This window comes from Manis javanica, chromosome 9, assembly GCF_040802235.1.
Source record: "Manis javanica isolate MJ-LG chromosome 9, MJ_LKY, whole genome shotgun sequence".
Classification (NCBI taxonomy): Eukaryota; Metazoa; Chordata; class Mammalia; order Pholidota; family Manidae; genus Manis; species Manis javanica.
The window spans coordinates 110,888,852-110,905,868 of NC_133164.1; the positions used below are offsets into that span (position 1 = coordinate 110,888,852).

General features: G+C 43.7%; 1 protein-coding gene across 1 annotated transcript in view; it reads left to right on the plus strand.

Moving 5' to 3' along the window:
• The first annotated feature begins 480 nt into the window (after positions 1 to 480).
• Positions 481 to 17,017, plus strand: part of LOC118971938 (O-acyltransferase like protein-like) — a 69,077-nt gene continuing 52,540 nt past the window's right edge. The window contains 2 exon segments of the mRNA XM_073213292.1: positions 481 to 535; positions 538 to 636. Of these exon segments, the coding sequence (XP_073069393.1) occupies positions 481 to 535; positions 538 to 636 (154 nt within the window).

Here is a 17,017-nt window from a genome sequence, read left to right on the forward strand (position 1 = left end):
CAGTCCGGCAAAATCATTAACAGATGCCTGAAACCTGAAATATCCAGATGATCAGGGAGAAATCCTTCTTTGCTTATCATTTATCTGAATGTTTTATAGGTTGGCTTCATTCATCATTCCTGGGGAAAACCAAATATTGCCACTTTAAGCCTAGAGATATATGTAAGACCATTTAACTAGTGAAAAATCTAGCTGTATCCCTGTTTGCTGGAAATGTTAATCTGCGTGACTAAAGGAAGCCAGGTGGTCAGCGTCCCCCACATCCACAGCGCGATTTTCCTGAACAATAACAAGTTGTATATAAATCCGTTTCCATGGTTGCTTATCTTGGCCGCTTTGCAGGTGACTGAGGAGACAGCTTGTCTCTGCATGTCAAAGAGTGAGCCATGTCACATTTCCCCCAACATATTGGACTAGTGTTTCATAAATACAAGCCTCTTGATTTAAGAGGGGAGTTTTATCCTGACGGATTAAGGGACAATGACGGTCCTGACTTTATTATTTTGACTGCTGTATTTTCAATTCTAATTACCTTTTGTTCTTCTAGCAAGCAGCATTCTCTCAAGTGCATGCAAGACCCTGAGGGCTTCCTTTCTGATCTGGATTCAGGGGAGCCCAAAGAATATGCTCAAAGAAGTAAGTAGTTTTCTTGGCCTGTTGGGTAAGTGAACACAGGGCAGGCTGAGGCTCTTGCTGGAACCATTCTAGAGACACTCGTGACAATTTAAAACCCAGAACCAAATAGGGAGACAAGATGAGTCTCAACTTACAAATCGCTGCCGGAATCCAGGAGGGAGGAGGAATTTTCTGGCAGACAGCAATAGAGGAAGTGATATTCAATTCTAGCCAGAAAGAGTCTCATGTACACCAGCCTCCTAATAAGATGAGAATTGTTTATTAATTGTCTGATGCTGTTTACTGTTATTGAAGTTAATAACGTTTCATTGTTGTATGAGTTAGCCGGCTTGCTTGCTTTTTCCAGTCACTTGGTCTGCTTTTGAAAATGAATGGCTTTCTTCAGGGAACATGTCTTGCCCACAGTGTACTTGACAGTGTATTCTGAGGAGTGTTGGAAAATGCACTCATTCAAGCTGAAACAAGTTCGATTATAGCCAAACTAGCAAAAAATGGAACAAGTAAATTATGGATGGACTTCAGGCCACCGTAATTTATTTTTTGTTAGTGTCCCCAAATTATTCTCACAACTAAAGGGACAACATGCTCTCCTGCCAGAAAGAGGCAGAAGTCATCATTTTCAATGGTAACCCCTCTGGGAGTGCTGATGGAAACCACTAATGAGGAAAAATGTACACACCCTTTCCAAAGCCAGAGAAACTATTATAGCAATTTTCATTTACATTCTGAACACGTGACTAGTTTATTTTGTATTGGAAAACACTCAGTAGCATAATATACATCAAAAAGATCAATAAAAGTTTTGATCTAATATTGGGTAATTCAAAATAGCTTGTGATTTGAAGCAACTGCGACTCTACACTGGATTGTACGTCCTGATATTTAGTGAAAGAGTGGGAAAATATTAATGTAACTAATTCAATATAGCCATCTTCAAGTTCCGTTTTGGAATTGATTATGTTTTGTTACAACACTTGGTGATATTGACAGGGAACATTCTGACAAACCCTGGGCCAAAAACACTGGCCAAGAAAATCGAGAAGATGCAATGACTGACTCAGATTGCTGGTGATGAAATGGTGGAACATACTGTCATCATTAGTCACAGTTTTGTTAATGCTTTATTTGCTCTGCAAGTTTCTCTAGTCATGCACCAATGATGTTCCGTCTGTAGGGATCTGAAAACTGAAAGTCTTTTTTTTTTTTCAGTTGAAAAAGTTTCCCAAAGATGAATCGTCCGAAAGAGAATTGAATGACTTACATAACTGGGATACATGACTGTTACTTAATTTAATAGATGACTATTACGATCTGTAGTTGTTTTAACTGATTTTCATTCGAACGTACCAGGAAACACTTGATGTCCTGGTTTTGACATTTTGCCTGACATTTCTGAGCTGAGATTGGGGTTCTGACCTTTGTTCTCAGCATGGTTTTCCTGGCAGTCATGTGGATAGAAGAATTATAAGAGTTAATATTTAGAGAGCACTTTTCCCTGGCAGGCACCATTGCCAGCCCTGTGCAGGGGTTGTCTTAAACCTAACAGCTTCCCTATAAGGAGGGCGCTATTATCACCTCTATTTTATAAGCGAGAAAACTGAGCCACAGAGATGTAAAGCATCTTGCCTGAAATAGGTGGTGGAGAGAGGCTGTGAGTCCCGGTCATTTGATTCTCCGGCCCGCACTTTCAATCACTGCCTGAGATAAGCCACAGTATGAGAAAGAAGGAAAGTAAAAAATCAGCAGCAAAAAGGAATGAAACAGAACTACATGTATCAATATGGAGGGACTACAGAGAACTAACAGAAAGAAAAAGTTAAAGAAGAATATATAAAGTATAGAAAGTTCTTTAAAATATATATTGCTTAAGGAGACATACATATGTAGTACCAGTGGAAAGGAGTGCGTGAGAACGATTTATTAGATTTATTTACATTTAGTTAAAGTTACCTTGGAATGAGGGGTGGGAGTGGGTAGGGATGCATTTGGAGATGTGTCACATTTCAAATGGTGGGTCAAGTTTTATTGAGTGGGGCAATAGGGGCATAGGTATTTCTTATTCTCTTCTTCTTTATGCCTTTTTAAATATGTTAAATGTTGCTTATTATTATTTTGAGACTCCATCCCCCGTCCAAAACGGAGATGACAATAAGCAGGACCGCTAAGTTTGGGTAGGGTTTGTTAAGGAGGAATCATTTCTAGCTGGCCTATGAATCACATTAGCACAAGACAGCTTAACAGGAGAAAATCAGATTTAATTACAAAAGCATAGGGAATCTACAGACATGAGATTCCAAAGACAGGGAGAATGAGGTATAGATGTCACCCTGAACTAAGAGGGGGGTAGGGGCCTGGGACTTCAAAGGGAAGGAAAGCAATTCTCAGGAAGATGAAAGAGTAAATATTTGGCAAACAAATGTTTGTTGGGCCATCCAGAAGCAATGGGACATAGAGGAATTTTAACAAATAGACTTTGCTAAATTTATGTTGTTTTAAGCCATAAAGTTTTCGTAATTTGTCGCAGCAGCCACAGGAAACTCACACAGATTGGCAGGAAACTCACTTTTAATGGTTTGGCCACACAGCGTGGTGACCACATTTCTTGTTATTCTTTGTACCCTTTTTCTCTATCCCCATTTTTGGTTGTACATTGCCGTTAGTTTTCCTTGCTGTGTTTTAAATATTGGAGCACAATATAGAATGGTGAGTTTCAGAGAAGACAAGTAGTGATTCTATAGCATCTTAGTACTCTGATGGACAGTGACTGTAATGGGGTATGTGGTGGGGGCTTGATAATTAAAGGGAGGAGTGTAGTAACCATAATGTTGCTCATGTAATTGTACATTAATGATACCAAAAAATAACTTATAAAAAACACAGAATGGTGAATTTATGTAGTGAATATGTGATCCTTAGTAACATATATAGGGAAACAGAGATACCTGTATATCTATACATGCCTTTCAGCCATTCTATTCAGGGGACTTACTCCCTTTGACTTTATCAGATATCTTCTAATGATTTCCTGTCTCTTGTCTGACTATCTTGTCTAATCTTTTCTCTGGAGGAAGCACACCTGGAAGCTAAGGCCCATGGTTTATGCCCTTTTATGTAGGCATTTGCTGTATATGTACATCATTTAAAGTATGGATCACCAGAATATACCATGGAAACTCTATTGAAGGGAGATAGTGGAGCCATATAACCTTTCTTTGGTCCCATTAAGGTTCCTGATGGGTTAAATCTGCAGGTCTTTTGCCACAGCCCACAATGGTCTCCAACTTCTGCCCCCTGGAATTCCATCCCTCCATAAATTTGTCCTACATTCCCTGAGCACATGGCTGCTGCTGCTTTGCAGCACATAGCTTCCCCAACCACATCTCAGAAGCTCATCAGTAGCACCTTTGGCTTGGGTTAGAATACGCGGAAAGCATTGAGGGTTGGACTGCATCCTCCAAAAAGATAGGTTGAAACCCTCCCCCTTGTACCTGTGGATGTGATCCTATTTGAAAACAGGCTGTTTACAGATGTGATTAAGCTAAGATGAGGTCATGCTGGAGAAGGCAGGGGCCTAACCCCATGACTGGTGTCCCTATAGGAGGGAAATTTACGCACAGATACAGAAACACTCGGGAAGAACTGTCGTATAATGACAGAGGCAGAGATGGGAATGATGTGTTTCCAGTCGCTGTAACGCCCAACCTTGCCTGCACCCCAAGAAGTTAGGACAGAAGCACGAAACAGATTCACCTCCAGGGCCTCCAGAGGGACCAACCCAGCTGACCCCTCACTTTCAGACTTCTAGTCTCCAGAACTGTGGGGCAATAAATTTCTGTTGTGTTAAGGCCCACAGTTTGTGGAAATTTGTTAAGACAGCACTAGGAATCAAATACGGAGAGCTATGGCCTCTCAAACACACCCTTCACAATAAAAAAGTACGCATTTATTATCTGAGATGAACGCAACAGAGCAGTCTCAGGTAGATCCTGGAACTCCTTTTCCCTGGTGGTTATGTACCGGCCCACCCACGGCCATTTCATAATATCCAACCAGACCCATTTGTAATGCTGTCTGCCACAGAGGCCTTTCAGCGGAAGCTGTTTATATGGAATTGAAACTGCTCAGCATAGTGAGGCCTCCTTGGCTTCACGTGATGTCTGCATTTTCCTGCACTTTATTCCTTGGGGACAGAACTGGGGGAGGGATCCTCTGGTTCCCAGGTGTCTGCAGTGCTTTTCATTTCCTGTTTTCTTGAATTTCCCAACATCCTTGAAATCTTCTCCAAGCAACTACTTCTGCTATAAAATGCACTTAACCCTTCATGTCCTTTCTCCCTACTTCCTACACCAGGTCCCTCAGCCCATACTGATGGCCAGGGTGCTGGGCTCCCTCCTCTGATCACTTACTTCTTTTGATGTCATTGTTTATTTCTTGTAATGATTATTTCTTGTCTCCTGTGTGTCTCAATTCATCTTCTCTCCTAGAAGCCAAGGAAGTCATTGGACTTAATGCCTTTTATAGGAGGCCATTCCTAAGCAGACCCTCGTGGGTGAGCTGGTCACTGGCCTCAACTGGCCTCTGTTCCCTGGTCATCAGCAGAGAATGACCGTCTACTTGATTTACATTCTTGGAGCATGGCATCTTTTCCCATCCAGCTGTCAGACTGGAGGGCATTTCCCTCGAGGCCAGCCCCTCACTGGCGCTGGAGCTAGGGAAAGAAAAGAAGCCGAGACTAAGAAATCTCTGAAGAGAGAAAGGGTGACAAGGGGCTCCACAGAAATTTCTGGGGTAGAGTGCAGATATCCATGCTGCACTAGGCTGAAACATGCCCCCAGAGATAGCTACTTCTAATTCCTGAACCTGTGAATGTTACCTTATATGGTGACAAGATCTTTGCAGAGGTGACTAAATTAAAGATCTTGAAATGGGGAGATTATCCTGGATTATCTGAATGCAATCACATGTATCCTTGGAAGAGGGAGGCAGAGGGAGATTTGACACACCCACAGAGGAGAAGGTGATGTACCACCGAGGCAGAGGTTAGAGCAGTGTGGCCATAAGCCAAGGAATGCCGGTAGCCACTGGAAGCTGCAAGAGGCAAAAAATGGTTTCCCCACTGGGCCCTCGAAGGCGCTCAGCCCTGCTGGTACCTTAATTTCTGCCCAGTGATACTGATTTTGGACTTCTGGCCTCCAAAACTCTGAGAGAACAAATGTCTGTAGTTTTTAAGCCCCCAAGCTTGCGGTAATTTGTTAGAGCAGTCGTAAGAGACTAACACATATGCTATTCTTGCTCTACAAGTCCAAGATTAATGGCCGACCAGAGAAAGGGGGACGGCCAGGAGGTGTTTGCAAAGAGCCTGCTTCAGCAACTTGGACATCCCATCGACAGCACATCCAGGTCCCCTTCTGACCAACAGAGAGATCTCTGGCCACAGATGGGTAGTGTGTATCATCAGCTACACAGCAAGGACAATTCGATTCTAGTTTTTGAAATTCTCCAGTGTCATATAGCAATCTGGTAGGTGCTTAATACATTTTTGCTGTTAGCTTTGAAGATGATTATTACTTTCTCAATGTATCTGTGGTTTAGGATTCTAGAAGCTTCTGCTGCCTTCAACATCATGGTGTAAGTGCATCCAAATTTTAAAATTTAAGACCATTGGCTAAGGTCTTCCCTCTCTTCAAATCCAGATATTAATCAACTCTGCATTTTAATATCCACATACCATCACCACCATGTGAGAAAGAAAACCTGTCTGCCAGTTACCCCTGTGGAACTGAAACAAGTTGTTTTTAATATTTTGGAAATGAAAACTTGGAACAACTGCCATGTGATTTGAAGTGGCAGGTGGGATTAATCATCGGTTTATTTTAGCCCTTCCTCCCATGACAATCAGAATGTATTTTTATTTTGATGGTGCCCATGGCTGGCATCTCAGGTTCTTGACAGAAACTGATTAAAGGATGAGGCAGGAAAAGGGCAGCTTGTCCATTTGAATTCATAATCAGAAAGGAAGCAAATGCAACTGAAAATTTGCATAACTTACAAAATAACTTCAGCTACAACATTGTAAGTCCAATCAGTTTACAAAACAAAGCACCAACTGGAAAGAAAATGAGAATGAAATCTTCCTCAGTGGTTCTCAAATCTCCTCTGTATTTATCCTTCAGGATTTTATCTAAGGGTAAAGACAGGTTCAGTATGGATGCCCTCTTTGTTTTTATCTCCTTCAACCCTTACAGTTTCAGATCGTTAAACTTTAGGCTACACAATTCGGGATACTCAGTTAATGCGAGAGAAGGGAATTTGGAAATCATGTAGCCTAGTCATATCTACTTTTAAAAATTGTTGTTTTCCTTGACATAGGGAGGACCTCAAAATACATTTGTGGAACTGGATTTTGGGCTTTTGAACTTACAGTTCAAAGTTTAACTCAATTCAGCAAATGTTTAATGGGCTCCTCCTCCAAGATACCACTTAGTGGAGACACAGCCCCCACCTCACATGGGAGACAGGAAAACGATGGCATGCTTCTTAGTGTGGCACACTACAGAAGGGTCTGGAATGTTTCCTGGGGCAGATCTTCCCTCAGCTGCCACACAACAGATGATTCAGCATTTGCCAGGCAGACAGGAAGGAGGGACAGTCCTGGCAGAAAGACAGACAAGCGTGGGCCTGGTGCATTCTGTACAAATGGAGCGGAGGAACTGGGTGTGGGCATGGGAGAATGGGCCAGGAGAGCAGGTCTGCTCATGAAGGGCCTTTTAAACCACGCTCCTGAATCTGGAGGCTGGAATTAATCCTAAAGATCAGAGCTGTCCAGGCTGGCTGCACATTAGAATCACCTGGGAAAATTTGAAAGACAATTCACGCCCAAGTCCCACCCCGACCAGTTAAGTCACTCTGTGAGGGCGGAGGCAGTTGAGTATTAGTATTTTTTTAAAATGCCCCAAGTGATTCCAAACTCTGCCCAGGGTTAAAAATCACAGCTCTAGATAAGATGTCTGCAAAATTTTCTTCTAAAGTACCAGATAGTAAATGTTTTTGGTTTTGTGGGCCACAACCTCTGCAGCAACCGGCCTGTCTGGAGAGAGCAGCATTAACCACATGCTTACCAGTAGGGTGGCTGTGTGTCTATTAAACTTACAAAACAGGCAGGGCCATAGTTCCAACTCCTACTCTAGATGATGGAATGCCATTGAACATATATTGATTTACAAATTTTGTTTGTATTTTATTGTTTATATATTATATTTGTTAAATAATATATGTATCTATTCTCATTGTAACAGAATCGGAGCAATACAATGTTCAAGTCATTTTTTGTTCCCTCATTCAATTCTCAGTCCCTTTCCTGGAGAATATCTGTGGGTGTTATCCTTCTAGAACTTTCCAGAACTTTCTCCTTGCCTTTTTGGGCATTTATATCTACTGGAAAGATAGTGTTTTCTTTTATAAGATTGAAAAATATGTTTATTGTTCTTAAACTTGGGTGGGTTTTTTTTCACGTAATAATATGCCTTGGAGCATTTCCCACAGCAACAAATATAGATCTATCTCATTTTTGTTATTGCATAGCATTATAAATGAAAATACCAGAGCTCATTTAACCTATTCCTCATAGAGGTTGAACTGTTTGAAATTGCTGCCTTTACTCTGTTTTTGTCCCATTAAGTGGAATTTTCATGCAGTTCAACCTAATTGTGTCCAAGTTTCGGCCTTTACAGGCATTACTGCCGCAAGATCTTGCAGTTGCGTGCTCAGATGTGTTTTCTGGGGGCATCTTTCTGAGATGTTGACTTGGCTGGGTCATGGGGGATGTCAGGTAGGAAGGAGTCTTTGGTGTAACCACAGACTCCAACTCTGGCAAGCTTCAGCACAAAGAAGAGTTTATTGACAATCTGTAGGACAGCTTACAGGATGGAGGGGAAGGCCAATGACCTATGAGGCTCAGTCAGTCTCTGGACCACTCAGGTCCACGCAGTCTTCACAGCAGTGCCCATTCTACAGCCTGTCCAGGCACCACCAGTGGATAAATGAAGTCCAAGCTTTTCTTTGGGCCTTGCCTCCCTCCACGCTAGTCCTGGGAGTGGGTTGATCTCATGTCACAAGGAGTGCAAGGTAGAGAGGGAGCAGCCTCCTGGAACCCTGTCAATTTTTGTAATGAGAGGACGGAGCACCTTGATTTTTTTTTTTCAAGAATACACGCAGCTGGGGAGTAGTAATTCTCCAGAAGAAAATCTAGTTGCTGGTTGGCCAGAAAATACCTTCCAGGAGACCAGACTGCGAGAACTATTTCTTCGTATTCTTATCAACACTTAATTGTATCAACCTTCTATTATTTTTTACCAATCAGGTAGATTGAAAAAAGTGGTGTCTAGTTGTGGTTTACTGCTGAGACTGAACAGCTTTCTCGTATTTGTTGGTTACTTGGATTTCCTACTCTGAGAGTTGTCTGTTCATGTCCTTCACCCATTTTATTTTATTTTATTTTATTTCATTTCATTTTATTTTATTTTATTTTATTTTTTTATTTTATTTTATTTTATATTTTATTTTGGTATCATTAATCTACAATTACATGAAGAACATTATGTTTACTAGGCTCCCCCCTTCACCAAGTCCCCCCCACATACCCCTTCACAGTCACTGTCCATCTGCGTAGTAAGATGCTGTAAAATCACTACTTGTCTTCTCTGTCTTGCACAGCCCTCCCCATGCCCCCCATGCCCTTCACCCATTTTAAATCAGTTTCTTTGACTTTTAAAAAATTCCTGACTTCCAAGGGTTCTTTATATGATCTGAATACAACTCTTTAGCTAATTATTAATACAGTAACTAGGTTCTCTTGGGAGTTACTTTTGAACTGCATGCATGGTGCCTTGGAAGTGCTGTAAGGAGAGGAGGAGCATGGCCAGCCTTGGGAATCAGACAGTTTAGCTTTAAAGACTTTAAAGACAGTAAAGCTTGCTGGCTACAATGACTGAGAGGATGCCAGCTATAAGGTTCTGAGTGTGGCCAGAGACAGGACAGTCCCACCCACAGGAGGGAAGGGGAGGGGGCCAGCTCTTCACATTACAGCAATAACCTGGAATACTCAGGACCATTTCAAAGAGGCCAGTGGCAACAGACACCCTCTGGCTGAGCCCAAGTGGCCTGAGCAATAGAATTGGCCTGAAGGAGAGGCCAGGGCTTACGGCCAAGTCAGGTCACCCCAGGGAGCTCAGTAAAGATCATTTGCCCAATTATGGCCAGGAGGTTTATAAAATAACATTATGTTTTTAAAAAAGTACACATGTAAGCAAAATGCAGTTCCTTCAACCTGATTTCTAGATTATATCTCAGGAACCCAATTATCAGTAGAGACAAGGAGAGAAATACAAGAGGGGCTGTAGACTTGGCCAAGCTGTATTTTAGGTTTTGTCTCCATGCATTCTAAGGAATATTGTTGTCTTTAATTATAGGTCAGCACCTATATATCAAACTGACATAAAAACACAGTCTCCTTGTATATTTTAGAGGGCAAGAGTTAATGGGTTTAGATTAAATTGGATTTGACTACACAGCTCTGATCTTTACTAGCTAGTTTAAATACTAGCTCCAATTCTTGTGAGCAATTAAAAAGAGGTAGATCTACATTGTTGTGCATATTACTTATCATCTCCGTGCTTCAGTTTTCTCACTTATTCTACCATGTAATAATGATGAGACCCTGGGCAAGTGACTTCACCACCCCGGGCTTCAGTTAAGGAATCCGTAAAATGGGGATTATAATGGTAACTGATAATCTCATAGAGGTGTGTGAGGGTTAAATGAGACAATGGACAGAAAGCATTCGAAAGAGTGCCTGGCACCCAATAGGCTCTATGTGTTGCTGTCATAATGTGTGGATCTGGCTGGGATCCGACAGCGTGGGTCTTGCCATGTAATTTTTTTTTTTTTTGAGAGGGCATCTCTCATATTTATTGATCATATGGTTGTTAACAACAATAAAATTCTGTATAGGCGACTCAATGCACAATCATTAATCAACCCTATGCCTAATTCTCAACAGTCTCCAATCTTCTGAAGCATAACGAACAAGTTTTTACATGGTGAACAAGTTCTTACATAGTGAATAAGTTCTTACATGGTGAACAGTGCAAGGGCAGTCATCACAGAAACTTTCAGTTTTGATCACGCATCATGAACTATAAACAATCAGGTCAATTATGATTATTTGTTTGATTTTTATACTTGATTTATATGTGAATCCCACATTTCTCCCTTATTTTATTATTATTATTTTTTTAATAAAATGCTGAAGTGGTAGGTAGATGCAAGATAAAGGTAGAAAACATAATTTAGTGCTGTAAGAGGGCAAATGTAGATGATCAGGTGTGTGCCTATAGACTAAGTATTAATCCAAGCTAGACAAGGGCAACAAAACATCCACGGATGCAGAAGATTTCTCTCAAAACAGGGGGGGTGAGGTTCTAAGCCTCCCCTCTGTTGATACCCTATTTCTCACCTGATGGCCCCCCTGCGACTGTGCCTGTCTTAGGTTGTTCCTCCCTTGAGGAATCTTACCCGTCTCTTCTTGCCATGTAATTTTAAGAGAAAATGACCAACTGGACCATATAAATCAAGCTTAAAAGAAAGCCCGTGCTTACTATGTTCTTGAAGCTAAGTCTCTTTCACAATTTTAAAGACATTTGAGTTTGGGGGAAATAAGGCAAGAACATGACAATTGGATCTGGCAGGAAGGGTATTGCTGGTATGACCGTGAATTAGCAAAAGCTACTGACTCCCTCTTAATAGTCCTAGAGTCATCAAAGAAAGGAGAGGAGCATTGATTGAGAACCTGAGGTCAAAACTGTGAGAAAGCTCTGGGATCCTGAAGGTGGTCGCCTGGTGTGTGTGTGTGTGTGTGTGTGTGTGTGTGTGAAGTAAGTGACTGTCTACAGTGGTTCTCGAACTGTGGCCTGACCAGCAACCTCAGAATCACCTGAGAACTTGATAAAATGCAAATTCTCAGGGCCACCCTAGATTGAATTTGAAATTTTGGGAGAGATGTCTATAGTGATCTGTGTTTTAACAAGGCGAGCTAAACTTTGAATACCACAGGCCACCCCTGCCACTGAGAAAGAAGCCCACTACAGCCATGGTGGCCTTGATGGGCAGCCAGGCTCCCAACCCTGCCTTCCAGGGGTTGGGGGCTGACCAGTGTTCCCGAGCATCTGTCCATCTGCAGGGCTTGGGGGTCACCAGCACAGGAGGATAGTCCCAGTGCCGTGGCTGTCACACAATCTGAGGGGAAATCCCAGGCTGCAGGACTTCCTGCTGGAGCTGCCACTGGGATTGCCCATGGTTCCCAAGGGCCCCTCTCCACCCTCTAACCCCTGAGGAGGTACATACACCTGGGGGCTGGACCCCCATACTCCCCGACTTTGAAAAGAAGACTACAGGCAGACTACTCAATACACCAAAAATCCAAATAATAAAAGCCATATGTGCTGGGGTTACAGCCAGGACTGGCTTGGCATGCACGTGGCCTTTGCAATCACGCAGGGCCTCACAGTAAGAGGATCCCATGTTCACTGTAAGTGCAATTTGCTGTCACCATCTTCAAATTCTTAATCATCTTTATACAAGAGGCCTTGTATTTTCATTTTGCATTGGCCCTGCAAATTATGTAGCCAGTCTTGACTAGAAGAAAAGTTGTTCAAAGACTAGAACAAAAATGGCAGGCTCAAAGAGTGGATTTCTGCTCAGTGAAGGACACTACAGATAAAAAACTGACAGAGAGTGTTTTCAATGACTCAGGTAGGCAAGGACCACCTTATAGAATAGTAAGGAGCTCCTGCAAATCAAAAAGAGAAAATCCATTCAAAAATGGGCAAAGGAGGCTCCTCTCCGGCGTCCCGGCGCGTTCATGGCGCCCCGCAGGGGCCGGCCGTAGCTAGGCTCCAGCAGCTTTGGGGCGCGCCGAGTGCCGGCAGCCGGTCACGGGAGGCTGGATAGGGTGGTGGAGGAAGGGGTGTGCGCCGCCCCTTGGAAACGTGGAGTGGGAGCCGCCAGGCTTGCAACCCGCAGTGCCCGGGGGGCGGGGATAGCAGGAGGTGGCAGGCTGTGACATTCTTGGCTCGGGGGACGAAGTCCTGGAGGCAGTGAAACCTTGGGTGCAGTGCGGTGGGCAGGGAAGGGCGGAACTGCGACCTTGTTCTTGGCCCACCTGGCCTCGAGGCGCGTTCCTGGAGGGGTTTCAGCCTGGGTGGAGGGTAAGTGTATTTTATGATCTGGGGGTTTCCTGAGAGAAGCTTTCTGGAACCGTTGGGCTCTGCCTTTCCCACCTGGCTGTGCGGCTTTTGGCGACGCTCTTTTACAGGCCTCATTCTCTCCAGAGGATGAGGGGTCAGACCTAGGTACAAACAACTGCTCTGTGTACCCGGATAGGATTTGCTTGACCCATTTAAAATTTGTTGCCAACGTTTAAGAATACAGAGAGTGTCAGAAACTGGGGGCGGAGCCAGGATGGCGGCGTGAGTAGAGCAGTGGAAATCTCCTCCCAAAAACACATAGAGCTATGAAAATATAACAAAGAAAAATCTTCCTAAAATAGAGACCACAGGACACAGGACAACATCCAGACCACATCCACACCTGCAAGGAACCAGCGCCTTGCGAAGGGGGTAAGATACAAGCCCCGGCCCGGCGGGACCCGAGCGCCCCTCCCCCCGGCTCCCGGCGGGTGGAGAGAAACCGGAGCGGTTTTTTTTTTTTTTCTTGGCGAGCGCTTTTTGGAAGCCTTAGAGGGACGGGCCCCCGTTGCTGGGGAGGCAGGGTGGTGGGACCGGTGAGCAGGTGCCTGGGAACGGCGCCGGAGGACAAAGAATATCCCGCGTTTCTCCCTGTGGGACCGGCGGGCAGGTGCCTGAGACCAGTGCCTGAGGACGGAGGAGGTCGCGCGTTTTTCCTTTTTTTTTTTCTCTCTTTTTGGCGAGCGCTTTTTGGAAGCCTTGAAGGGACAGGGACCCCAGTGCTAGGGAGGCAGGGTGGCAGGACTGGTGAGCGGGTGCCTGGGACCGGCGCCTGAGGACAAAGAATATCCCACGTTTTTCCCTGCGGGACCGGTGGGCGGGTGCCTGAGACCGGCACTTGAGGACAGAGGAAATCGCGCGTTTTTCCCCTTTTTTTTTTCCTTTTCTGCGAGTGCTTTTTGGAAGCCTAAAAGGGACAGGGACCCCGGTGCTAGGGAGGCAGGGCGGCGGGACTGGTGAGCGGGTGCCTGGGACCGGCACCTGAGGACAAAGAATATCCCGCGTTTTTCCCTGTGGGACCGGTGGATGGGTGCCTGAGACCGGCACCTGAGGATGGAAGAAATCGTGTGTTTTTCCCCTTTTTTTCTCTCTTTTTGGCGAGTGCTTTTTGGAAGCCTTGAAGGGACAGGGACCCCGGTGCTAGGGAGGCAGGGCGGCGGGACTGGTGAGCGGGTGCCTGGGACCAGTGCCTGAGGACAAAGAATATCGAGCGTTGCTTCCCTGCGGGACCGGTGGGTGGGTGCTTTTTGGAAACCTTGAAAGGACAGGGACCCTGGTGCTAGGGAGACAGGGCAGCAGGACCAGTGAGCGGGTGCCTGGGACCGGCAACTGAGGAAAAAAAAAAAAAAAATCGCTTGTTTTTTCCTTTTTTTTTTCTTTCTTTCTGTTCCCTCTCTCATTGTTGCTGTTGTTGTTTTGGTTTGGAGAGTGCTTTTTGGAAGTCTTAAAGGGGCAGGACAGGTCACTTAGACCAGAGGCAGGGAATCTGGGGATCTCTGGGCACTCTAACCCCCTGGGCAGCAGGGAGCACAGAGGCCCCTTACGGAGATAAATAGCCTCCTGGCCGCTCCCCATCCAACGGGGCTCCACCATTTTGGAGGAACAGCCCCAGCCAGGCCAAGCCCACAGCAACAGCGGAGATAAACCCCAAAGCAACTGGGCGGGAAGCAGAAGCCCTGTCTGCGCACAGCTGCCCAGCACAAGCAACTAGAGGTTGCTAGTCTCCCAGGAAAAGGCTACAAACCAACAAGAAGGGAAGCTCTTCCAGCAGTCACTTGTACCAGCTCTGCAAACTATCTCTATCACCATGAAAAGGCAAAACTACAGGCAGACAAAGATCACAGAGACAACACCTGAGAAGGAGACAGACCTAACTAGTCCTCCTGAAAAAGAATTCAAAATAAAAATCATGAACATGCTGACAGAGATGCAGAGAAAAATGCAAGAGCAATGGGATGAGATGCAGAGAAAAATGCAAGAGCAGTGGGATGAGATGCAGAGAAAAATGCAAGAGCAGTGGGATGAAGTCCGGAAGGAGATCACAGATGTCAGGAAAGAGATCACAGAAGTGAAACAATCCCTGGAAGGATTTATAAGCAGACTGGATAAGATGCAAGAGGCCATTGAAGGAATAGAAGCCAGAGAACAGGAACGTATAGAAGCTGACATAGAGAGAGATAAAAGGATCTCCAGGAATGAAACAACACTAAGAGAAATATGTGACCAATACAAAAGGAAAAACATTCGTATTATAGGGATACCAGAAGAGGAAGAAAGAGGAAAAGGGATAGAAAGTGTCTTTGAAGAAATAATTGCTGAAAACTTCCCCAAACTGGGGGAGGAAATAATCGAACAGACCATGGAATTACACAGAACTCCCAACAGAAAGGATCCAAGGAGGACAACACCAAGACACATAATAATTAAAATGGCAAGGATCAAGGACAAGGAAAGAGTTTTAAAGGCAGCTAGAGAGAAAAAGGTCACCTATAAAGGAAAACCAATCAGGCTAACATCAGACTTCTCAACAGAAACCCTACAGGCCAGAAGAGAATGGCATGATATACTTAATGCAATGAAACAGAAGGGCCTTGAACCAAGGATACTGTATCCAGCACGACTATCATTTAAATATGATGGTGGGATTAAACAATTCCCAGACAAGCAAAAGCTGAGGGAATTTGCTTCCCACAAACCACCTCTACAGGGCATCCTACAGGGACTGCTCTAGATGGGAGCACCCCTAAAAAGAGCACAGAACAAAACACACAACATATGAAGAATGGAGGAGGAGGAATAAGAAGGGAGAGAAGAAAAGAATCTCCAGACAGTGTATATAACAGCTCAATAAGCGAGCTAAGTTAGGCAGTAAGATACTAAAGAAGCTAACCTTGAACCTTTGGTAACCATGAATCTAAAGCCTGCAATGGCAATAAGTACATATCTCTCAATAGTCACCCTAAATGTAAATGGACTTAATGCACCAATCAAAAGACATAGAGTAATAGAATGGATAAAAAAGCAAGACCCATCTATATGCTGCTTACAAGAAACTCACCTTAAACCCAAAGATAAGCATAGACTAAAAGTCAAGGGATGGAAAAACATATTTCAGGCAAACAACAGTGAGAAGAAAGCAGGGGTTGCAGTACTAATATCAGACAAAATAGACTTCAAAACAAAGAAAGTAACAAGAGATAAAGAAGGCCACTACATAATGATAAAGGGCTCAGTCCAACAAGAGGATATAACCATTCTAAATATATATGCACCCAATACAGGAGCACCAGCATATGTGAAGCAAATACTAACAGAACTAAAGAGGGAAATAGACTGCAATGCATTCATTGTAGGAGACTTCAACACACCACTCACCCCAAAGGATAGATCCACTGGGCAGAAAATAAGTAAAGACACACAGGCACTGAACAACACACTAGAACAGATGGACCTAATAGACATCTATAGAACTCTACATCCAAAAGCAACAGGATATACATTCTTCTCAAGTGCACATGGAACATTCTCCAGAATAGACCACATACTAGCTCACAAAGAGAGCCTCAGTAAATTCCAAAATATTGAAATTCTACCAACCAATTTTTCAGACCACAAAGGTATGAAAGTAGAAATAAATTCTACAAAGAAAACAAAAAGGCTCACAAACACATGGAGGCTTAACAACATGCTACTAAATAATCAATGGATCAATGAACAAATCAAAATAGAGATCAAGGAATATATAGAAACAAATGACAACAACAACACTAAGCCCCAACTTCTGCGGGATGCAGCGAAAGCAGTCTTAAGAGGAAAGTATATAGCAATCCAGGCACACTTGAAGAAGGAAGAACAATCCCAAATGAATAGTCTAACATCACAATTATTAAAACTGGAAAAAGAAGAACAAATGAGGCCTAAAGTCAGCAGAAGGAGGGACATAATAAAGATCAGAGAAGAAATAAACAAAATTGAGAAGAATAAAACAATAGCAAAAATCAACGAAACCAAGAGCTGGTTCTTTGAGAAAATAAACAAAATAGATAAGCCTCTAGCCCAACTTATTAAGAGAAAAAGAG